At 39.4% G+C, this 25767-nt stretch overlaps 2 protein-coding genes across 2 annotated transcripts in view; both read right to left on the bottom strand.

Moving 5' to 3' along the window:
• Positions 1-1799: 1799 nt before the first annotated feature.
• PDCD7 (programmed cell death 7) lies at positions 1800-13122 on the bottom strand. The gene is made up of 5 exons (XM_079128579.1): positions 12187-13122; positions 10158-10296; positions 4993-5229; positions 4651-4738; positions 1800-2982 (listed from the first exon to the last, which is right to left on the bottom strand). The coding sequence occupies exons 1-5, from the start codon at positions 13045-13047 to the stop codon at positions 2859-2861; spliced, it is 1449 nt and encodes a 482-aa protein (XP_078984705.1). The 5' UTR covers positions 13048-13122; the 3' UTR covers positions 1800-2858.
• An 8739-nt stretch (positions 13123-21861) lies between these two features.
• The window catches only part of CLPX (caseinolytic mitochondrial matrix peptidase chaperone subunit X), a 40450-nt gene continuing 36544 nt past the window's right edge, over positions 21862-25767 (bottom strand). Inside the window, exons 12-14 of the mRNA XM_079125665.1 lie at positions 25422-25514; positions 23341-23447; positions 21862-22537 (exon numbers count right to left, since the gene is read on the bottom strand). Of these exons, the coding sequence (XP_078981791.1) occupies positions 22447-22537; positions 23341-23447; positions 25422-25514 (291 nt within the window). The 3' untranslated portion in view covers positions 21862-22446. The remainder of the gene's footprint in view (positions 22538-23340; positions 23448-25421; positions 25515-25767) is intronic.

Consider the following 25767-nt stretch of genomic DNA (forward strand, 5'->3'; position numbering starts at 1 on the left):
CAACTAATAATTGAAGAATGACAGAATTAAATAATTTTCCCACCCATAATAAATTAATGAATCTAGGTCTTGATTATTAGTGGCTGCTAACATCACAATGGGATAGACAGTAGTGCCTGGTACATGGAAGTACATACCACATATGTCAAGTTGTTTTTTTTTTTTTTTTTTTTGGTGCTAGGGATTGAACCCAGTGCCTTGTGCATGAGAGGTACACACCCTACCAACTGAGCTATATTCCCCAGCTCATGTAAGGTATTCTTGCCATAAAATTCCAATCCAAATGTGATCAAGCTTCTAGATCAGTGCTACCTAGTAGAAAGAATGTGAGCCACATACAATATGCCTAACTTAATTCAAACTAGTCACATTTCAAGTGCCTACTAGTATGTGATTACCATATTGGATGACACAGCTGTTGAATCACTAAATTATAGAAGTATGGAAACAGAGGACATGGTATCACAAAGATACAACTGGTAAGACAGAGACTGGCAACTCTCAGAGAAAAATTATGCTTTTTTTTTTTTTTTCAAGAAATAAATTGCAAGGGAAAAAAAAAAAAAAAAGAGTGCATAGTAGGGAGCAGAAAAGAGACCTACAGATTATCAGAAAAGACAAACCAACCAACAATATGTGGATTGTATATAGATCCTTATTTGAACAAAATATGTAACACATTTATAAGGTAAGGAAATCTCAACACTTGATTCGATATTTGTGATGTTGAGGAATTACTAATTTCATTATATGTGATAATGGTACTGTGGTTAAAATTTTTTAAGCTAATTTAAGATTCTATAAGCTAATCTACATATTCATGAATGAAGTAATTTGATGGAATTTGCTTCAAAATAATCCAGGTGATGGGGATTTAGATGAAACAAGACTATATGAGTTATTTAAAGCTGGATGATGGGTACATGGGAGAAAATGTTACACTAACCTCTTTACTTTTGGATATATATGAAATTTTCCATAGTTAACAAAAAGGCCAGACTGTGGGGTAAGATATTTACAGTGGCACCCCTTGTAGTTTTGAAAGTACAATTCATTAAATATGCTGTGATTCTAAGTCTGTAAAGAAACATCAGAGCACAAAAGTAATAAACCAGGAAGAACTTATGAAACAAAAGCCAAAGTTCACTTTATAAAAATCTTGCCAGTCAATGAGAGGAAAGAAGGAATGTTTTTTTTTCTCTACCTAAAGATAAATGTGCCCTTCTCCTTGCATTCTGCTGAGTTCTCCTGATTCCCTACATTACATCCTCTACCTCCATCATTGCAGATAGACTAACGACAAGACTGTTAAGGCACCACACACATGGTACAATTTATCTTTCATTTCTGCTCCTACTGCATTTCATCGGAGTAAATGGTGGAGGTTTCAAAGGAAAAGTCACACAGGACTGTGGGGGTTACTTGAGGCTAATCACTTCAGATTTTAAGGTTTATGCGCTTAAATGCACTTTGGAAAAGTGTGGTCCCTCATTCCTTGTGAACTCTGAAACCTATAATGTGCAGTACAAACTGAACAATATGAATCAAAGAATAGAAAAGGGACAAAGGCATTAGTGTCTCACACCCAGGAGTGTCCAACTAAGAATCATTTCTAAGTTGATGGTGTCCTTCCTTGCTTAGCCTGAATTGGATTTTGCAGACAAAGTTTGGTGTTTGAGATTAATTTTCCTGTAGCAAATGCCTGTTAATAAATTTCAGTTTTGGAATGAAAATGTTTTAGCAATGTGGAAGTGAAATGTGTTAAATGATTTGAGAGGCAACAAATTGGGGGCAAAGGCTCAAACTAAAAAATAAAAATGATATTTATTTAGTTTTTCAGAAATTAAATAACAAAATTGGCAAAAATCAAAACAAACCAAAACAAAAAACTGACATGTTATGATAGATCATCTCTAAGCACAACGGTATTTATTAATGAATATAAAAAATAAATTTTGTCATTCTTATTTCTTTTTCCCCCAAGTATGACTACATGGATGTTTTGAGAAGCTTGAGTTCTTAAGAAAATTCCACAGCTAAACCAGCTCCTACAGTATGACTGACTGAGATTAAGGTCCCACTCCTATAGAGAAATTTCTATCCTAGGAGATTATTGAGCCTAGAGACCCCTAGGCTTAAAAAACCAGGTGGTTTAATTAGAATGGGGAACACGAGGAAAATAAAGCCACTGTCCACCAAAATGTGATCCAATTTGAGTATGGGTCCTTTTCAGATTTTCTACATTGTTTGCATGACCACTAAGACTAGGCCATCATGTTTTCTGGCAGCCCAACCTGTAGCCACTGCCACCTTCCTAACTTGAAGTCTACCAAACTACACCACAACTAGGCTTAAAGAAAGCTGAAGGTCAAACTTTTGACCTTTACTCCAGGGAGTTAGGGTTCTCTGGGAAGCAAGGTAAGAAGGTTTTTGCATCAAGCTTGACTTTACACTCAGTTATTGGTGAAGGGCTGCTAAATCCATGCAGCACACACATTCTGAGTATTTAAATGTATTGAGTATACTTACCCATCAAGATACAAGGAAACTAGATTAAATCAATAAGTCAACTCTGGACCAAGCCCCTCAAAACAGAGGCAAACTTGGTGAACCAAGGTCACTGCCTATGGTAATAACCTCAGTTCACCTAGGTCCTTTCCTGCAGAACCATATTAATCTCCTGATTCAAGAGGTACCTCTGGCCAGGACAGAGTGTATAAGAAAGCTTAACTTCAGGCTAGGGCAATGACACAGGGAGTTCAGCAGTTATGGTTTAGTCTACAGCACAAGATGGCAGCACCACTAATATTCAGAGCTGGAAAGAGCGCTGGCTGGACCACACTCCTGGAGCATCTTTCCTAATGCAGCTTAATGGCGGTTGCCCAGATGTCGTTGCTGGGGAGCGGGGGAAGGACCCATCCTTGGGGTACGGAGTTGCCTTTGGGATGATCAGATGGCACCAGGTACTGATCCCAATCATGCCTTAATAAGAACATTATAGAACAACTGTTTATTTCTATTTTTTTTTCAAGCAAGATGTTCAGTAACTAAATATTCTATTTCTAGAACTGAGCTTTCAAATGACTCATGTATTAATCCACTGCAGAACATGATTTCTAGAACATGCAAAAGGTTACATTTCTTAAATGTATACATTTAGGGAAAAAACTCTGAAGAACTTACAACCTTATGGGCAACCAAATAATTAACATACAGCTGATCCTCATTATTAGCAGATTCTGTATGTACAAATTTGCCTACTCACTAAAGTTCATTTGTAACCCCTAAATCATCACTTGTGGTGCTTTCACGGATACTCATAGATGCAGAGTGGCAAAAAAAAAAAAATCTGAGTCACTAAAATACTTGTTCTGAGTTAAGGTCAAAGCAACATTCACTCTGCTTTCTTGTCTTCAGTTCTTCCACCATAAATAAGTGTCCTTTTTGTGCTCTACTTCCTGCCATGTTTGTTTTTTTTTTTTTTTTTTCAAATTTTTGTGCTTTTTACTGATAGTCTCTCTGTTTAAAATGGTCCCCAAGTGTAGTGGTGAAGTGTTGGCTAGTGTTGCTAAGTGTCAGAGAACTGATGTACCTTGTGAAGAAAATGTGTGTTCATCTGTGCATGTTATAGTGCTGTTAGTCATGAGGTCCTTGTTAATGAACTGACAATATGTGTTAAGCAAAGTGTCTTTAAAAGGAAGCACACATGTAACAGGGTACAGATCAGTTGATGAATACAAATGTTGTGACCAGAGGCTCACAGGAATCTATCTAACCTTATGTTTCCTTTAGGAGCAATGATTCAGTATTCTGTAATTCAGTGATCTGATGGAACACAGCTATTAAGAATAATGAAAATAGACCGTACTTATGTTTAAAAGCTGAAACTTGTATATCAGCCAAAAATAAACTCTTCCCAGAAAATAAACTTGGTGTGCTAAAGAGCATTCTTTCCAGTAAATTATAAATTATTGGAGTCTTGGAAGGGACCTCAGAGATCACTTCTTTTAGTGATTTTTCAAACCATATTTGAAAAGCAAGGTTTATACTGCCTGGGAAACTTATGTATTCAATGTGTTTTACATACTGATTTCTTAAAAAACTGCATTTGGGAAGAATGCAGATGTTTCAGTTTGAAGGCCACATTCTAGTCCACAATCTCCATTTCACAGGTGAGGAGAATGAGACCCACAGAGCTGAGAACTTAATCCAAGTTTTCATGGATTCAGATGAGACCCTTGTTTCTACATCTCTGAGTTCTGACCTGTAGGAACTCAGAAGTCTGCATGGGTCTTAGCCAGTCTCCACAGTCAAGTACTCAGGGGAGGGTTTCTCTTCCTGGATCTGTTTAGCATCAGAAGAGAATCAGGAAAAATGAAGTCAATGCTCTGAATCAACAGAAGAGCTATGCAGAAGGACAAGTCTCACAATTGAGTTTCAGTTTCTTCACCTGTTAAAATGGAGTCATCTACTTCTCAAGGACTGAGAACTAAACAAGATCTATGTGGCCTACTTGAAACTTGGCAACATCATAAACCTATAAGGAACTTTAAAAAAAAAGTACAGAAACAGACCTCAATAACATAAGCACTTCATGAAGTGCTTCTTGCTACCCAGGGAAAGGCAAGAGGAAGAGCCTGCCCCTCTGACCTTATCTGGATGAGTGCTGGCAGGGAGTGCTCAGCTTGGAGGTAATACTGTCGGAAAGGCTGCAGGAGGTGAGCAAGTGGGAACTCGTCTGAAAGAGAAAAGGCAGGATACCAAGTCATCATGCTTGATATTGAGGGTACTTCAGAAGCAGGGTGACTGAGCCTGATTATGACAATATGATCAAACATATTTTATATACCCATGACTTGCATGATAAAGTTTAGAGTCTCAAATCATTGTCATTCGTTGCCTACCACCTCTTAGCTTAAGTTAAAAATTACACATGATAAAGAGTTGCCAATTTAGTGTTTTCCTTTTCCCTACTGGGTAAAGAGAACTTACCTGGATCCCCAAATAACTTGGACTCAATTTCACGTTTCTGAAGTAAAATTTTCTCTTTTTCTTTTCTCTGTTTCCTTTCCAATTCTCTTTTCCTCTCTTCCTCTTGTTCTCCTTCCAACATAACTCTAAGGGCTCTCTCTTCAGCTTCATATAGTTCAGAGCGCTTTTTAATGAGTTTTCTCAGTCGCTGCAGATGGTGCTCAAAAGTCTCATCTGCTGAGGCTGGAGGACAGACCCCTGAGCAAAAATAACCATATGGTATTTGAGATAACAATTTTTTGTATCCCAGAATCCATGTTCAAATGAGCAGATTCAATGTCCTATTTTTACTATGAATTTGCTTAGAATTTGGAAATTCTACCCAGTCTTCAAGGCTCAATTTAATTTTTCTGAATCTCCAATGAGGCTGACCTTACTCAGAGAACCTCCTCTATCTCCTCCCTCTGGATCACACTTCATCTTTGGTTTTGTCCCCTTCTAATGGTTTTGATCCTCCAGTTGGACAGCAAGCTCTCTTAAGGGAGGCATCTGTCTTAACTTGCGAAATTCCCTCAGTATCAGCTCCCAGACCTCATAAACAATTCTCCCTCTGCCAGTCTGAAATCTGGAAAAGCACACTCGTGAGGCAGAAGATACACATAACCAACCACACTGACTGACCTTACAGCCTATAGCTGACAATAAGGTGACCAACTGTTTTCCTTCTGGTGTCCGAGGAAAACCAGGGTATTTGTTAACTCTGATTTATCTTTGAGATCAGCTAACATAACTAAAGCCACAATTGGGAAACTGCTTACAGACTACTTAGGCAATATCAAAGAATTATTGCTCATTTTAATTTTTTTGGTGTAATAATGATATCATAATGGATGATGGATACTTATGTATTCTATTTTTGTGCATGTGTGAAATTTTTCATCAAGTTTCATATGAAAATTTAAAAATTTTAATGAATACTTGAACAGATTACAGTTGTGCATTCACTACTGTATTGGCCCTTCAGTATAAAAGTTGTTGAGGCTGCTAGGTGATTCCATGTAGACTTCTGTGGTTATAGTTCATTCTGTCAATCCTCGAATATCTTAAATGAAAATGTATTTATTACGCTAGCATTTTAACAACCAGAATCAAGGAAGAAAAAAATTCCAATCCCACTACCTTACGCAACCATTTTTATTTCCCTATATTCCCTTCCAATAGTTCTATCTATATATTATCAAGTTCATATAGTTCAACATCGCATGTATATAATTTCCACATCTCCATATTGATTCTCCACATTTTTTCCCCCAGTCTTTAAGAGTTATTTAATATCTATCCAATTTCAACAAATTTTATCATAATACACTTAACAAGCGCTCTACTCCTGAACCTTCAGCTGTTCCCAATACCCTATATAATTCTACCGCAAACACTCTAGGGCATGTTACTTTTTTTATTCCTATACATTATTTCTAAAAAAATTCTCAAGAGTGGAAATATTTATGTATAAACTTTCAAAACTACCAAAATGTACTAAACAGCTTCCTAAAAGAACTATACATTTACTTATAGTGAGAAGGTAACAAATGTTTACTTGATGAATTAATAATTTAACAGTATTTAACAATTTACACTGCCACCTGTGAAACACAATACTGCCAGCTTTGAACACTAAAATTTCAACTTTAGCTGACAAAAAAACTAAAATAATGATTCCTCAAGTTTAGTAGTTCTATCTTTTGTAAAGTTTTAATTGGAGGTATAATTTTTCTCCCTCAATCGCTCTACTTAATGGTTATGGAGCTCATAACCTCCTGCCTTTACCTTTTAGGCCCACATTTTTCTCAAATCATTTCTTTATACCTCTCTGCTTGAACATATTTCTGTTCCCTGATTTCCAACTATGAAAACTCTACAACTCAAATTCATCTTCTTCTAAATTACCAGGTTTTCCAAGTTCAAATTTCTTTACACACTGACAAATGTAAACTGTCACTTTGTTGCTTTGTATTAATTTCATGGTTTTATTTCATTTCTATCACTTTACCTTTTTCTGTAAAGAGCTAAGTGGTAAATATTTTAGGTTGTACAAGTCATACCATCTTGGTTTCAAATACTAAATTTTCTGGTATGGCAAAAATCACAGACACTCCATCAGCCATAGTGAGCCCAGACTCCACAAGGAGCTGTGGTCTGCTCCCACAGGCTGCTGGGTCTGGGTCACCCACACAGCTTTCTTAACACCTCACTGACCACCTCTGGTCCACTTGATACACTCCTTTGGAAAGGGCGCTCCTCACCCAGTCTTCCTCTCAACCCCATGTACTGGCATCATGTAGGTTTCCTCCTCCTCTACCACACACTCCCTTAGCGTGCATCTGTAAGACACAGATGTGTTCACCCCTATTTCCCTTCAGTCACACACTCTGGGGCCTCATCCACTTTTTTGGATCTTGGCAAGATCAGAAAAAACTGTGCATTTCTGAAATCTAAGTAGATTATTCTCTTCTCTGTCTATAACTTTCTACCTTCTCAAGATTTTTAGTTCCTTCTCCCCAGATACTGTTAGTTTCACCAAAACCTCCAGACCTGATATATCAATTCCATCCTCCTTCCACTCCTCACCAAAACTTGTGGTTACTCTATAAAGTAAAAATCACAACAGCCCCAAGCTGTCCTGAGCTCCCCTGTCAGTTGCAGAGTACTCCTGGAAGAAGACATTAGGTGTGACCTCAATATATAGGTTTATCAGTCAGACCCACAGCACCTCTCTGCAACCACCTTCCACGGTTCTCTTGCTGACCTCACAGCATTATTTCAAATTTCCATGACTTTCTTAAAGCCCTACTTCTCTACTGATTCTCACCAAGTCGGCTATCCTATTCCCAAGAGAAAACAGACCAGCAGTCAGGAAATCTGTCAACTCTCTGTCCCCAACTGCACTCATCTACCTTACTTCCAATCTTTTCATCCTTCATATTCATGCCTGAGGGAGATGGGTCCTTCTCTACTTAGGTTAATCCACCTGGGATCCGAATCTCCCTACCTTCTGGGAAATCCTGAATCACTAACTATGACTCCTGCTTCTCTTTGACCCTTCTTCCTGGCTCCTTTCCTCAGCTTTTTAAACATGCTCAAGTTTTCCCATGACTCTAAGTCACATAACACCCATCACCATCAACACCAGACATGATGCCAGATGCTGATCTTGCTCTCTCTCCTTTTCTTCAAAGGCAATCTTTTAATAAGTTGAAGTCACTGTTTGCTTCTCTTATCTCCTACCTACTCTCTAACCTATTTTAGTCCAGTTTCTCTCCCTACCACTTCAATGAACTGACCCTACAAAGGTCATAATGACTTACTGCACACTAATTCCCAAGGATGTTTTCTAGCCTTAATATTACTTTGGAAATAACAAGAACAATAATATGAATCACTTATACAGCATTTACTATGTGCCTTTAAGTAATTTATGCACATTAATTACTTTAAGTAATTTATACACATTAATTTAATCCTTACAATATTCATTCATGGATAGGTACTATCGTTACTACCCTTTTGCAGTTGAGGAAAACAAGGCACAGAGAAATTTAAGTAAGCTACCCATGATTATACAATCACTCTCAGCACTTGTTGCTTTCCAGAAGGTACAAGATTTATGTCTTCCTCTAGGAGACTTCCTTTTCCTCATCTCTCTCTGACCTCCCCTGGTCTGTTTTGTGTTCTCCTCTTTACCCAGGTGGATTTTAACATTCTCTAGGATTTTTATCTTTTGGGCCCCAAGTCCTCTAAAGGCCATTCTTACTTATGGCTACTTGCTGGTGAACTCTTATCCAGGATGTATCGCAAGTTCCTCAAACTCAAATGGTCCCAAACTAAACGGATTCACCCCATCCAATTCTTCCTCCTCTATATTCCTTTTCAATTAGAATGACATTAACTGGGCAGAGTTGTGTATACCTATAATCCCAGCGACTCAGGAGCTGAGACAGGAGGACTGCAAGTTGGAGGACAGCATCAGCAACTTAGGGAGACTGTCTGAAAATTTAAAGGAAGTAAAAAGGACTGGGGCTGCAAATCAGGGGTAAAGTGTTTCTGGGTTCAATCCTGAACGCCCTCCCCGGCATGGGGTCATTTGATTCTGAGATCTGAGTGGAAATTAGCTACTCTGAAGGCTGGCATGCTAAAGCCAATCACTTAACTAGTGAATGAGCCTAGCTGAATGCACAACAGTCACATCCCAACAAAACAGTTTTCATTTATATTTTAAATCACACAGGGGAAATCATGTAGTACAGTAGCACTTGCTAATTTGTGTACTCTCAAATATCCCCAATGAATGTCAAAGGCCTGTCATCTACTAAATAAGGCAGTATATGGTCCAAACCAGGTGCAAGTGAGAGGGAGCAAGTTACATCAGCCCAATCAGTGAAGGATGGAGGATGCTGCATCTGTAATGAATTCTGAAGGATAATGAAATCTTAAAATGGCAAAGATGAGACTGAGGGCCCCTACAAAAGAACTGAATGGCAAGAGCAAAGATTGAGATAGGCCAATGGAAAGCATGACTGGTTAATTTCCAGAAAACCAATGTGGCTAGAAAGGTTTGGAGGTCTGCCTATGGAGTCTGATACTCCTTTCAGGGTCAAGACCAGTGACATCTTCTGAGTTCAAAAGGAACATTCAGGGAAAGTGGGGATATCCAGTCTATAAGGCACTCCCTGCCCTGTTCAACTACTCAGATCTCTTCAACTAACATTATTCTGGTTTGAAACACATCAGAAGAAGCATGACAGGTTTTCAACACTTTCTGGAGCAGCAAAGCAGGGGAGGAAAACTTTAACCGTGGCACATGGCAAAGCTGACCAGCTGTAATGAACCCACTCAGAAAACTGGCTTTGAATGCCTGGGGCAGGAATGATGAGTGGAAGGCAAGAGAGTACACTGGATTCCCACACCTGTCTTTCTTTTCAACTTTGTCTTCCAAGGGGCTAAATGTCTTCTGAGGCTTTTTGCTTCAAAAAAAACTTGTCAACTTACAGCTGACAAGTTCAGTTACCCAAAAGTGTGAAAATAGTGAAATATCAAATATTTTTCCATTAAAAACATTTGGGGTGGAGAGGTACTAGGTAAAGAAGAAAGGGGGAAAAATGAAAGTAGAAACACAAAGCCATAGTTACCTTTCCTTGCTGCAGCCTCTTTTCTCAGTTTCCTCAATTTCTCCAAAGCTCGAAGAATGTCCACCATTCTTTTGGTGTCTGCTTGTTTTTTCCTCACTTCAGATAAAACGCCATCAGCAGCAGCCTTGAGTTCCTGCTCCTGATGGAGAAACAGAGACCAAAAGACTTGGTATTAGAAACAACTTTATAGCAGGGCTTACAGCGCTGATTTCAAAGGATCAGACAGTTGCAAGGTTAAGAAAGACTCTACTGAATCTATACCCAATATTGTAGGCCTGGCACAACTACCCTCTACAATGGCCCAGCCAAGGTCTTATCCTCCTCCATTGACTGTACCACCTTTTTAAAGGAGAACCTCTCTTTTCTGCATCTTCTACATGGGCACTGGGTTCTTGTTTCTTTTTGTTTCTCAAAGCATGGTCCAGGGAGCATCTGCTCTCAACTTATGTTATTAAGTGCAGATCTCTCTTGTTAAAAATGCAGACTCTATAGGTCTAAAGATTTAGATTCCCAGGGAAGATAATGCTGTTTCACTCTTCTGCTTGGATTGTTCCCTCTGTCTGGAACTGTACATTGTCTTCACTTGACTTTGGACATTTCTTTCAAGGCTCAGCTTAGACATCATTGTATCATCTGGACTAGATAGTCCTTCCCTTGACTCCTTAGACCATGTTCAGATGAAATCCTAACACCCACCATACTATACTGACATGCTCCCTATGAGGCTCTAAGATTCTCAAGCACAAGTGCTATGGACTACTCATCTCTATCTTTGGTATTGTGCACTGGTTCTGGCACCTAATGGGCCCTCATTAAATACCTGACTCAAATTTCTTCAGGTTAAAGTGCTGCCTGTCCAGACATTCTCCTTTAAAGCAATGATTATTTCTGAGGTGCAGTGATATAGTTTAACATTAATATACTTCACAGCAAAGTCATATCACACTTCAAAGCAGCAGCAGACATAAAGAGGAGTTGACTGGGGAGAGCAAAGGGAGTGGGGAAGGGAACCCCAACAGCACTCAAAAGTAATGAGAAGGCCTTAAAAGAGTATCTGACCAATTCACAGTTTCACCCTGGCCCTAATTAAGAGCTTGAGATGCATAGGTTTTGGAATCAGACAATTTAGGTATAAATATGAAGTAAAACTGCCACAAACTGGTTATGTGATTGTTGGCAAGTTAACCTTTATGCGTCACTTTCTAATCTGTAAAACTGGGATAATTCCTTCTATTTCTCAGGGTTGTTATAAAGCCTCACGATCTAGTTTATATAAGAGAAGCACCTAGCACATGTATAATTAAGTACTCAAAACAGACTGCTAAACTAGGGACATATGTTTTATTCATTGACACTGGGGACTGAACCCAGGGCTGCTTTATTTTATTTTATTTTATTTTATTTTTTCCAGGGCTGCTTTACCACTGAGCTACATCCCCAACCCTCTTTACTTTTTGAGACCAGGTCTCAACAAATCGCTGAGGCTGGCCTCAAACTTTCGATCACCTTACCTCAGGCCCCTAGTCGCGGGTATTACAGGTATGTGCCATTGCATCTGGCTGACAGATGTTTTAAAATCAGCAAACAAATGAATCCTGGGGAAAACACTATTGCTCCACCAGCTAGGGAATGTTCCTTGAGGCAAGGTCCCAAGTTCTCTATATTTTGCATTCTTAAAATCACTTGAGGCAGCACCAGACACAAGCACCGATACCTTCTTTAGTCTTAACTTATTAACGAGTCAATACAACTTTGGGGCTGGATACACAAGACTTGTCCTCCCAGGAATGCAACTGTACAATCCAATCATTTGGGTTTACAGGCCTTTACAGTGCAACGAGCTTTTGTTTGTGTGCCATACATCACTAACACACAATTAGTATAGGAGTACGAAGTGGAAAGTCTGGTTAACTTATTTTACAAATAAGGAAACAGGCTAAGCCCTGAGACATGGCAACTTAAAGTCTCAAGTCGTTCACGTTACAACCACTACCACTACCCCGACCGCCGAGTACTCCGCTGCTCTCACCCGCTTCTTCTCCTCCACCTCCTGTACGCACTTGACCCGCCAGCGGTCAATCTCCTGCTCCCGTTCCGCTGCCCGCGCGGCCTCCGCCTCCCGCTCGACCTCGCGTTCCCGAGCCCTTTCGCGAAGCCGCAGCCGGCGGCGCCGGACCCTCTCTAGCCTCCGCCGCGCCTCGCCCATATAGGCAGCCTGGGACAGTGGCTGTAACCTCTCAGCCAGTTCGGCGCGCAGCGGCGCGGCCTTGGCATGCAATAGGGACCAGGCCGCGCCGTCGGCCTCCGCCTCGCGCAGGGCCTGGCCCAGGCCACGCAGCCGCCGCACCAGGCGCAGAGCACCACGCAACCGCGCGCGCACCTCGCCTAGGTTGGGTGCAGCAGGCGTGCGCTGGGGCACCGGGCAGGCCGCCCGCCGGGGGGTCCCGAACACCGCCTCCAGCCACTGCCGGTCGCGCAGGCGCTGCAGTGCCGCATCCCCAAGCACGTCAGGCGGCGGCGGCGCCTCAGCCCAGCGTGGGCTCCAGGGCGGCCCTGGCGGCGGTGGCCTCGGGCGCTCGCCGGCGTCGGTCCCCGGGAAGGGCCGGCACTGGGGCGGCGGCGGAGGCAGCGGCGGTGGCGGCACCGAGTAGAAAGCGCTGCCGCCGCCGCCGCCACGGGAGGCTTCCGCGGGGGCCCGAGGCTGCAGAGCCAGCGGAGGCTGGAGGAAGGGGACAGAGGCCCCCGGAAAAGGGCCGGGCCGCTGGGGAAGAGGCGGCGGAAAAGCCGGGGAGGGCAGCGGCGGTGGCGGGCAGCCGAAAGGAGTAGGAGGCGGTGGCTGCGGGGGTGGCGGGCCCGGGCGACCCGGGTTGAAGAAGGGCGGTAAAGCCATGTTCACGATGGAGATACACAGAAGTGACAGGAATTCCAGTGGTTCTCCGTGCTAGTCTTCCGGGCGGAAGTGACGTATTAGGATGCGCGACTCTTTACGACATACCCCTCCAAGAAACGCAGTGTAACAAGGGGCGTTGATTCCACTCTAATCTCTTCAATTAAGAAATACTGTTCTGAGTATTCTTGGTGCGGAGCTGTGAGCTTCGTGCACAGCGAGACAAAGAGACGCAGTCTATACGTGGCTATTAAAGAAAATCCATTAATTATTGCCAACAGATGTAGAGTGTAATAATGATATTCGACTTGGTCAGAGATTAAAGGCTATCCTAAAGATTTGAGGCTTCTGCTGCAAAGGATAAACAGTAGTTACAGAGAAGAGAGGGAAGCACGGCCCAGATGGGAACAGCATGTGCTGGTGGATAGGAGTATGCCAGTCGGTGGGGAGTGCAGGGGGAGACTGAAGGAATGCAAGTATGTGTGTGGAGCAAAGGACCTGAGGGTGTCACCATAAGTGGGTGACAAGACCTTCCAGGCTCTTGACACACTGCAGAAGAGAATTTAAGAAAGCATCAAGTTTTAGCAAAGAAGAAGGTGTTTATTAGAAAGTGAAAGGTGAAGATAAGCATTTTCAAGAGCAGAATGTGGTTTTTGTTTGTTCATTTGTTTGTTTGTTTTTGGTAGTGGGGATTGAACCTAGAGGTGCTCCACCACTGAGGTACATCCCCAGTTCTTTTTTTTTTTTGAGATAGGGCCCTGCCAAGTTGCTGAGTCTGGCCTCAAACTTGTGATCCTTCTGCCTCAGTTACCCCAGTCGCTGGGCTTATTGGCCCAAGGGCCACCATGCCCCACTGGGGCCTGGCTTTTAAAGGAAACTTTATGAGGGGTAGATGTGGGAAGGTACTGATACCGCTGTTTGCTCCTTCTAATGTTGAAGATTGAACACTAGAGAAGCACACCAAGGCAAGCATATTAAGCAGGTTTTATTTAAAGGTAATAATACAGACTTCTCCCCGGCAGGAAGAAGGGGGCCATGGCTGATGTTCTAAAGTCCCAAGAAGTGTGCTCACCCTACATCTTTTATAGATTAAAGTCTCTTTTGTTCTCCAGTTCTCTCCCCCTTTATCTCTCCTTCCTGCCTACAACTAGGCCTGGTTTTTCATTAAGTAAGAAACCAAGGGCAGGGGGAGGGCCAGGGTGATTCAGGCAGATAAGGGCCCAGGGGGCACCAATTAGCAGCTCCTTGTTTGCAGTCCTTGATAAAGACAGGTAAATTTGGTAATCAATGGCCTCCGGAGATCCTTGACATTCGGTTCTTCCAGGGGCAGTCTCCAACTTCCACAGGCAGATGGCTTTATGGCTTCCATTTCCTCGATTTGACCCGATCCCTATTTCTACCCTAACTACCTGTTCTTAATTCTGGCTTCAGTATGTGGTGTAAGCACAAATAACCTAATGGGAACAGACCTCAAACGGATCAGCAAGTTGTTTTATTAAGCATGGCGGAATGGCATATGGCACGTTTTCAGGGGAGAAAATGGGCACTGGTTACAAGAGGGATCTGCTTTTAATAGGTCTTAATGAGATTTAATCATAGCAGAATGTTTAGTGTGACTTAATCATTAGAGAGTTGAAATGTGCCGACTGGGCAGTCAGGAAACTAGTTGTACAGGTTAAAAATCTAACTCAGGAAAACAGCTGTAAAAACTTGAAACATTTTAACTCAAGGAAACAGTTGTAAAAGCTTGAAACTCATTGTTACGGGATAAAAATCTAGAGCCCAGAGCTCATTCGTTTGCCTTCCCCAGGACTCAGTGTTACTGGGAAAGGATGAAAGCCCAGAGTTTGGTGCTCATTGCTTACCTTCTTCCTCCAGGATCTGCTGTTACCCAGAGCTTCTCTATTTGCTTTTCTCCTTCCAGGACTCATGGGCGATTGGAAAGGGTGATAGTCCATGGCCCAGTGCTCAGTATCCACCTCCTCCCTTCAGAACCTATTATTACTGGGAAGGAGTGAATGTTTGCCTTCTCCCCCCACCCCTCTTCTGAGCCACACTGTCCTCCTTTCTTCCTGGAGTGGGGATGTTATTTTTCATATCCTTCATGTGGGACCCATGTCAGCCTGGTGAACTCAGTTATTTGATCATAAATCACAAGCTATTTATGGTGATCTGGTCCTGTCCAGGATCCTCAGTTTGACATTGTCTCTTCTATCTAGATAATCTTTGGAATGTGCCTAAATTATAAGTTTTTAAAAATGTATCTCCCTTTTCTTTATCTAATCTGAAAACACAATGTGTAGGCTAACAGTGCACCAAAGATTTAATCAAATGAGGCAATTTTCATAGATGAGTGGATTTATAGTAACTCTAAGATTTTGTGGATTCTCAGAAATTTGGGAATGACAGGCCTGGGAGTGATATAGGTCTGGGGAGTAAGTCTGAGCTTGAGGCTTTAAGATATACAATAGACTCTTTTTCCTTCCCTTTTGTCTCCTTTTTACCTATTTTCATTCTTTCTATCCTATTTCAAGGGGAACACTGTGATCCTGGGGAAGTGGACAGAAGTTATAAAATCCAGGGGAGACCATTGGTTTTAAGCAGTAGGTGAAGGAAAAACCAAGCCATTTTATTACATTAAACTATTTTGAGACAATTGCAAATTTAAATGCAATTATAAGATGCAATACAGGGAGATCCCGTGTACCTTTACTCACTTTCTCCTAATGGTAACAACTTGTAGAACTATGGTACTGTAAGGCCCCCAAAAAGGAAACCCCAACTCTGTCCCATGGATCCACGGCAACCCCAATCAACCGCAGGAGGCATCACTTGATTCAAACCGCAAGAGGTGTTTATTCCAGCGTGCTGGGACCCAACTCGAGGAGTCGAGTCCCGAGCAAAAAATCTTGTAGGTTTATAAAGGCAGAGACCACACATCGGGAGGGGTCGCACATGAAAGGGAAAAGGGGGACAAAGCTGCCAGGAAATTTCAAAGGGGGTCTGGGTTTGCTGATAACATACAACATGTTTCACAATGTTTTACAACAGGGCGTAGATTCTGGTCAATAGTTTCTGGTAATCCTACTGTTTGAGCACTATCTGGCTATCTGGCTCAATTTACCCTTTTACTCCCTGTTTGGGGCTGATTCCTGGAACAGCTTTAAGGGCTTTGTTCCCGTCACTGGGAGGGAGACCTTAGGGAATTGAGATAAAACGACAGCTTAAAAAAAAGTCCATTCTTTCAGTACCATTTTACAATATTAATATTAATATTGCTACAGTCAAGATACAGAATGTTTCTGTCTCTACCCAGATTCCTCATTTGTCCTTTAATAGCCACACCACTTCTTTTCCTTAACCCACCTTCTCCTTAATCCCTGGAAACCACTAATCTATTCTCTATTTCTATAAATTTTGTCCTCTCCAGAATGTTATGTATTTATATGTGGAATCATATAGTGTATAACCTTTTGGGATTTACTTTTTTCATTCTGCACCATCAGTCCTCTGGAGAATTATCTAGGTTATTGTATCAAAGGAACAATGTTGTTCCTTTTTCATTGCTGAGCAGTATTCCATGGTGTGGCTATACCACATTTTAACCATTTTGCTGGTGCAGGATTTCGGGGTCATTTCCAGTTTGGAGCTATTATGAATAAAGCTGATATAACTATTTAGATACATTTTTTGTGAACACCACCATTAATTTCTCTGGGAATGCTCAGGAATGCAACTGCTAGGTCATATGGTAGTTGCGTGTTTAGTTTGACAAGAGGCCACCAAATTGTTTTTCAGAGTGGCTGCACCTTTTTACATTTCCATCAGCAATATATGTGTGATTCAGTTTCTCTGCATTTTCACAAAGCACTTTTTTTTTCAGACATCTTGATAGGTGTGTAGTGATCTGCCATTTTAGTCCACTCTTCCTTAATGGTTAATTATGTTGAACATCTTTTCATATGCTTGATATATATATATATATATATATGTATATATATTACATAGAATGTGAATACACACACACTTTTTTTTTTTTTTTTGGTACTGAGGATTGAAAAGGAGTGCTTAACCACTGAGCCACATCCACAGCTCTTTATTTTTTGAGGCAGGGTCTTGCTAATTTGCTGAGGGTCTCACTAAATTACTGAGGCTGGCCTCAAACTTGGAATCCTCCTGCTTCAGTCTCCTTAGTGGCTGGGATTACAGGCGTGCACCACCACACCTGGCTCAGTATATCCTTTTCATTGAATTAACTGTTCTTGTCTTTTGCCCATTTTCTAAATGAATTATTTGGTTTTACTCACTGCTGAGTTTTTTAGTATAGTAGAATCTAGATACTAGTCTTTTGTCTAATATATGGTTTGCAAATATTTTCTCCCAGTTTATAACTTGACTTTTAATTTTCTTAACAGGATTTTTCTTTTGGCAGAGCAAAGTTCTTAATTTTGATTAAGTTCAACTTGTTTTCCTTTTCCTGGGTTGTGCTTTTACTGTCACACTTAAGAACTTTTTACTTAGCCCGGGATCCTCAATATTGTGGTTTGGTTGTTTTTGTTTGTTTGTTTGTTTTCTTTGCAGTGCTGAGGATTGAACCCAGGACTTTGCACAAGCTAGACAAGTACAAACTGAGTTATACTTCAGCCCAAGATAAATACTTTTCAAAGTACTGTTTGTTACTCTGAGCAAAATAAGTAGATAGACATGCTGTATTTCATGTTTACATAAAATATTACTTTCTTTACCAAAAGCTGAGGGAAGATGCGCTAGAAGCATTCTTCTTCTTTACCTGGAGGACTTCTGGGATCATGAGGAAAAATCAATATAAGTGCCTCACCCCAATTCCTAATGGACCTCTGAAACTTACCAGAAACTATTATTGTGACACGATATTCAAAAGATTGTTTTTAATCTTAATTATCTAAGGTGTAACATTTTTATGTTCCAGATGGCTAGTCAGTTTTCACACCATTTGTTGACTATTCTTTTTCTTAACTTGAAGTGTCACCTTTTTCACATATTAAACTCCCATTGTATTTTGGATTCTGGATTTTACATTCATTTCCACTGATCTATCTGCTTGTTGATATAGTGGTACACACGTTTGGAAGGGCAGTACTTGAGAGTGAACCCAGGGTTGCTCTATCATTGAGTTACATTCCCAGCCCTTTATTTTGAGACAAGGTCTCACAAAGTTGCCCAGGCTGGCCTCAATCTTGTGATCCTCCTGCCCTAGCCTCCCTAGTAGGTGGGATTACAGGAGTGTGCCACTGTACCTGGCTTGGTACACATATTTTGAAGGCTTTATATTTTTCAAATAACTAACAGAAACACCCCTCCTCTTTCATCCTTCCAGTGTGTTAAGTATAGGAACTCTGGAATCAGTCTACCCAGGATTAAATCCTGGTTATTACATAGTAGTTTGGTGAACTTGGGAAAGCTATTTCTGGGCTTCAGTTTCTTCATCTAATGAATTAGCTTGCAAAGTTTTAATTTAAAAAATCTGGTATTTTATTAGAATATTAAATTTATAAGTTACTTTAGGTATAATAAAGTTTCTCCACTAAAGAACATGTGATACCACTTGCAAAAATTAACAAAAATAATCAATGAAGTTGTTTTGTCTGTATGCTGATGAGAATTCATCTGAAAAAGAAAACTGAAAAGATGTAGGAAGGACAAGTGCTGGAGAAATGTTCTTGAGTAGACTTCTAGTCATTTCTTTCTACTCATTTTTCTAAGAGCTGGACCTTCTCAACCATCTAAAATGTACAGGTAATCATATGCAATTCTCTGTTTGAAACTTAATGTCTAACTACTTCTGCAAAAAAAAAAATAATTACAACTTAACCTTGCATACAAGGCTTTGTTTAAAAATGTACAGATCAACTAAATATATGAAGCACTGTGGTAAGTACTCATTATAGTTAACACAACAGGCTTGGTCTTCACCCTAGTGGGAATTATGATGTAGTTGGAAAGATAAACAAGTGAAAAGGCTTGGGAGATTTGCTATAGGACAAGGAATACTAAGCAGTATTTTGATGCTGCTAGGAATAATTCACAAGGAAAAAAAGTTAATGTAATAGAAACACTAACAAAAGAACTAGAGGCCTTGAGAAATGAGAGGGGATTATGGAACTCAGATCATATGTGAAATGTCTACATTTTGGTAAGAAGGATCCCCTTTAGTTTTAACTAGAGAAAAAGATTGGGTAATGAATTTGGTAGATTCACAGATGACTTCTCAATGAAATAGTAACAGAAAGCCATAGTTGTTACCTATTTCTTACTAAGGCTCCCAGTAGTTTCACACTTCTGATTCTGATTTTAATTTTTTTTTTCCTTTTCTTTCTTTAGTCATATTGTGGATTGAACCCAAGGACACTACTATTGCGCTTCATCCCTAGTACCCACTCTACTTTTTTTTTGTAAATTTTTTTTTCCCACACAAGAGATTTAATTAAGTGGATAGGCACAGTGTCTCCCTGCAGGGTGTGGGGGAGGGGGGAGAGAGAAAGAGAGAGAGAGAGAAATAGCAGATCTTATGCCAATATTCCTCCCTGTTTTTATAGATACTGGGGGTGGGACAATGGGCTTTCTTTTGTAGCTTCTTCCTTTTGGTTAGGGGCTAAGAGTATCATAAAAAGATTAGGGAGGGCTTTAGGTGGGAACAGAGTTTTTGGAGCTGGAGGTGTTGATAGTGAATCACAGGTCTCGGCTTTGGGTATCAGGGGCTGGTAGTCTTGAAGGAAAAGCGGTTGAATGGCTGATTGGTTGAACTTGTGCATCTGATCTTGTAGGAACTTCTGTAGGCAATTTAGCAGGCATGGTCCTATTTAGGAAGATCACCAGTAGAGGGAAGACTGAATTCTATGGTGGACAGGAAGTCAGCAACAGCAAGAGGCAGAAACACCCCTAAGTTTGTAGGATCAAAATTGTGAGCTTGAAAAATATAGCATTTAAGAAAAACAAAACAAGAGTCACAAGAGACTTTATTAAGCAGACAGGCAGAGTGTCTCCCTGCAGGGCGAGAGAGAGAAAGAGAGAGTGAAAGCCAGGAGGAGAGAGAGAAAGAAAATGGCAGGGGAGCTATTAAGTAGTGGAATCTTTTTTGTAAATTTTGAAACAGGGTCTTGCTAAGTTGCTGAGGTTGTCCTCAAACTTGTGATCCTCCTGCCTCAGCTTCCTGAATCATTGGAATCACAGGTGTGTACTATCATGCCTGGCTTTAATCCTCATTCTTCACTGGCCAATTCCTACTTGTTCTTCCAGATTCATTTGGGTCGCTGCACCCCCACTATTATAATGCACTGAAGTTTGTGCTTGTTTCCCTTACAAAACTAGTAAGGTTCTTGAAAAGTTTGATCTGTGTCCTTAGTGTCAGATTCCATGAAGGACATTTAAGTAAGGATTTTCAAGAATGTTTAACAAATTTTAATAAAACTTTCTCTGAATCTATAACTAAGAGTATTTGTTAGAGGGACATGAAAGTGCCAAGGATTAACCAATCCCTGGAATAAAGCAGCACATATAACATCTGTGCCTTTCAAAATGGCACTGCTAGCCAGGCATGGTGGCATGCATCTATAATCCCTGCTACTCAGAAGCTGAAGCACATAAATCAAAGCCAGCCTGGGTAACACAGCAAGAGCCCACCTCAGTGCTGCTTTGGCTGTCCTTGTTACTGTCAATGTAGAGTGCTCCTGCATCATTGCAGTATTGACACACCACCACAATGGCTTTTATTTAGTCCTTTTGTTTTATTCAAATGCCAAAACAAAAGTTCCCAGATACAAATTGTAGTTGTACTCATTTGTGTTTGATTTAAAAATATCAATTATGCTTTGTTAACAACTTCTGAAACCAATGGTAAGTTGTTGACTATAATGTCTCCCAGTCCATTTCTGGAGGATTACCTTTAGTATATTTACAAACTATCCAAATTTTCACTCTACAAAAAGGAAAATGATGCTATAAGAAAAAGATAATGAACAAAGTTATAATATGAAAGATTCATAAAGAGAATATGAACCATCACTAGGGAGAGTAAGGATATCTGTTTCCATTCCACACTACAGCCATCAGGCTATAAACTCTGCAAAAGTGCATTTCTGGTCCTACCCCAGCCATAAACAGGTACCTCACATCCCCTTTATTATATCATAGCCCAAGTCTTCAACAGTATTTCCAATCTGTGAATAGCTTAGGGTTCATTTCCTAAGAAAAAGTGAGTAAAAGGAAAACTCAAAACTAAAAACCAAAAAATGAAAACAAATACTTAATGGTACTCTGATTTAAATAATTTCAAATGAGACTGAATTGAAATAATAATATAAACTGTGTCATTACAGAAGGAAAGAAAAAACTTAAAGGGTACCTAGTTTAATAATTATGGAATTAAATAATGTAATTTTCATTTTGTTAAGTCCAAAAAATTTCCCCTTTTAGTTTTGCTATGTAAAGAAAATTAATATCTTATGTTAGTGTGAACACATTCACTTTGGCTGATAGCAAAACACAGATTTTCTTTAATGTTCTATGAAGCCAAAGAATTAGATGTCCAGCACCAAAACAAAACGAAACAAAAAACTAGCTCAATAGTTTGGGAAAGTACACACTACCAGGGTATTTTATTTTGTTTTGCATATGGCTGTTACTATGACACTGCATGCTATTTAAAGAATGGGATGTATAGACTTTTTCTGAAGATTTATATCAGACTTTAATTCCATCAACTCACCCTTAGTACTAAAAATGGCTCAAAGATGGCAAATAAATCAGACATGTCAGTAACAGAATGGCTTTTTTTTAAAAAAAGTACCAATTGGGAAGTTAGCATCACACATTAGCAGATAAGACTAAGAATATAGCTAACCAAATCATCAAATTATGGTTCTTCAGGCTATTTTTCCATGAAACTTTTAACTACTTGAAACTACCTGGTCCAATTTTTAAGATGAATAAAATTCAAATATTTTCAGGAAATGAACGTGAGTAGAAAAAGGTAACACTAAAGAATGGTACCCCAATATTCAATTTTAAAGAATTTATTTTCCCATTTGTAGAGTAACATTATTGTAAAATCCACAGTTATTGCAACACCTGCATTGCTTAAAAGAACACCTAAGAATTTTGTTAAAGCATATTTTTAAAAAACTGAACCAAAAATAATATACATTTTATCTCTAAACATTGTGCCATTAAAGTCCACATAATGTCTTCTGTATAAATCAATGTGATGTTACAATAATATACATGATCTGATTCTTATCCTAAAGGCTTCTGACCATGTATGATATCCAAGATAGATTCAATGCCTTTAATGTCAGACTGTAGAAACAGTTATGATCCTAAACAAAAGAAGGAAAAGCTTTATATACAGGACAGAAGTCTGACAGTTTAGCTGTTTGCAGCATCTGCTTGGCGAGGCCATCCTTCTTCCTCAACTCCAGAGTCATACTCCTCTTCAGAGGATTCTTTTGTTGGAGCCCTATAATGAAAGTCATGTTTGTTTTTTAAATAAAAACTGGAGATAAATAGGATTTCTAGATTTAATATAGTAAATTAATTTCCCTAGCTAAAAAACCCACAAAACAGAAAATAGAGCACTTTTAAGATTGCTTAGTGGTGAAATATGGGAAATACTACACAATAGAGATGCACATAAACTTTCAACATTTTCCCTAATAAATATATTACTAAAACTACAACCTATGAGCCAGATTCAATCCGTTACCTGTTTTTATAAACAAAGACTTTCTAGAATACAGATATGCTTATTCATTTACATATTGTCTATGGCCACTCTTGTGCCAGGAGGGCAGTTTTGAATAGTTGCAATACAGACCATAAAGCCCTAAAATATTTAGCCCTTTATGAGAATGTTTGCTGATTCCTGAAACAGATAAATAAAGCAGTGGAAGATGTCAAATTTGTCAACTGGTACAACTACTGAGAGAAAAAATTATGAACACAAAGTTTTAGTCTTATGAAAAGACATGGAAAAAAAGTCACTATAATCTCTTAATTTTTACTAATTTTATGTTTCTTTTGATAATTTTTCCTTAGGGGGAAAAAATAGATGCTAATTTTAAAGATCAATTTTCAAAAAGACTCACAAAATACTATTTTATAGATCCAGATTAGATTTTTCAGAAAATTCATGAGATTACTTCCCTTACCAATACAAGGATTATTATGTAATTTTAAAATGACAGACTAATAAATTATAATAATAAAGAGCAAAAAAGATTTTAAATTTTAGATCTTTTCTGGTTTGAAAATAAACTTTACCGAATGTATCCTGGTTCCTTCTTTCCTTCTACTACTTCTTTGTCAACCTCCACACATACAATATCAGAATTAGGGACTTCAAACATGGGCTCTAGTAACAGTTTTTCCTAAAGATATAAAAAGTAATGAATTACATGGAAAACAGGTTACATACAAAATACTTTCATTCTATAGGTCAAGTGAATTAATTCACTCCAGAAATACTGTCTTTTATACACTCAAAACTGAATGTTGAAATCAATATAAAAACCTTCATGTTCTTTATATAAAAACAGCTTCTAACTAAATTCAGAAAAGTCATTTTACAAATAACTATCTGTCTATAGTTCCGCCTATTTAGGTCAACATGCATATAAAAAAAGATTATGCTTTCAGACCCAGATGTTAACTCAGAGCAGTCCTGGCTTATTGTATTATTGAGGAGATTAAAAAAAAATCCCTACTTGAAAAAAATTAATTCTAAATCACCCCTACCAAGCTCTTCAGTATCAAACTATGACTTCAAATGAACATTTGTCTCAAATGCTGCAGATCTAAAATTGTTTATTATAAAAAAACAGACTTGCCTATGGGTAGGGGCTTTAGCTATAGGTGGTATTCTAAAGGAAAATACTGATTGAGGACATCAAATTTTCTTTAAAATGTCAAATTTATTACTCACTCTTCTAGTCTGCATGTTTATACAACTGTCCTTAATCATTAACACCTTATTTCCAAGCCCTCATCAGAAAGTATAATCCCAAACTGTTTGTGATAGATGAAGAGTTTCAATCAGAAGTCCTACTGAGGGGCTCAGATTGTAGCTCAGAGGTAGAGTGCTTGCCTAGCACATGCAAGGCACTGGATTCAATCCTCAGCACTACATAAAAATTTAAAAAAAAAGAAATAAAAAAAAAAAAAAAAAAGGAAGTCCTGAGATAAGGTAAGTGAGTTAGCAGTTAAAACCTTAAAAGGCCCAGGCTCAATGGCACAAGTCTATAATTCCAGCAACTTACACAGCTAAGGCAGGAGAATCCCAAGTTCAAGGCTGCAACTCAGCAAGGCCCTAAACAATTTTGTGAGACTCTGTCTCAAAATAAAAAATAAAAAAGACTGAAGATGTAGTTCAGTGGTAAATGTGTCTCTAGGTTCAATCCCCAGTACCAAAAAAAGAAAAAGAAATCCTCAAAAGGGAATAGGAACATGTGCTTGTTTGGGGGGCAGGTAGAGATATAGTACATCCATCGTATAGTCAGACCTGGGGGCAAGGGGAAAAAACTCTAGAGAGGTTAGTGGCAGGAAAATAGTCTGTGTCTCTGGAATGTATTACAAAATTAAAAAGTGTGTTCAGGCTGGGCATGGTGGTGCACACCTGTAATCCCAACTACTATGGAGGCTGAGGCAGGAAGATTCCAAGACTGTGGCCAGCCTGGGCAACTTAGCAAGACCCTATCTCAAAATATAAAATAAAAAGGGCTGGGGATGTAACTCAGTCACAGAGTACTTGCCTAGCATGTGTGAGGCCCTGGATTCAATTCCCAATACAGAAAAATATAAAAATGTGAGTTCATACCTTAGAGAAGAACTGAGGGGTAAAATGTTATGGTATGTGCAACTTACTTTCAAACAAATAAAAATGGGGCTTTCAACTGGTCTGAGAAAGGGCTCAGCTTAGAAAAAAGGATCACAAAGAATTTTTTTCAAATTGTTTTTTCCCTGATCCTGATTTCCTGTATTTCACTTATCATATTATGTATGTGTCCTTTACTGCAAACACCTTAAATTTCCTTTTTGTTTTTCAGTGCTGGAAATTGAACCCAGGGAGTCATGTGTGCTAAGCATGTGTTCTACTATTGAACCACACCTCCAGCCCCAAAGAACCTTTTTGGAAAGAGAAAAAGTCTACTGTGACCTCCCTCCTCCTTGTCCCCTCAAAAAAGTCTCTCTCTCACATACGCGCGCGCGCGCACACACACACACACACACACACACAAACTTTAGGCTGATTCTGTAGATACATTTACAAAAAGAAAAACAGGGGGCTTAATATTTTCAAAACTCAAGCCAAGAACTAATCTAGTTTTAGAATAACACCAACTTACCATTATGGACCGAAGGCCTCGTGCACCTGTTTTTCGTTCTAGTGCCAATCTAGCTATGGCTTTCAAAGCATCCTCGGTAACATTCAGTTCACACTACGAATAGATTAAAAATAAATGAAAACTTGGATACCCTTGATGATATTTTCCTAACATGTATCATATAGCATTTGATCTATTAACTATCACCATTATTCTTCTTAGAATCACAGAATTTTAACCAATGCCTTGACTTCACAGATAAATATGTTTTAGCTGGATAAGCTAACCCAAATACAATTTTAGTTGTAGTGGTCAGAGACAGACTTGAAACAGGGAGACCAACTGAGAATCAAGGCATAGATCAAGA

Source organism: Sciurus vulgaris (assembly GCF_902686455.1).
Source record: "Sciurus vulgaris genome assembly, chromosome: 2".
Classification (NCBI taxonomy): Eukaryota; Metazoa; Chordata; class Mammalia; order Rodentia; family Sciuridae; genus Sciurus; species Sciurus vulgaris.

Excerpts from the sequence above, each read along its gene's own strand:
- PDCD7 (XM_079128579.1), bottom strand. The coding sequence starts at position 13,047 with ATGGCTTTACCGCCCTTCTTCAACCCGGGTCGCCCGGGCCCGCCACCC. Across the intron at positions 4,739-4,992 it reads CAAGTTATTTGGGGATCCAG|ACGAGTTCCCACTTGCTCAC; the intron begins GTAAGTTCTCTT and ends TTTCTCTTTCAG. Across the intron at positions 2,983-4,650 it reads CCAGCACTCATCCAGATAAG|GCATGATTGGGATCAGTACC; the intron begins GTCAGAGGGGCA and ends GTTCTTATTAAG.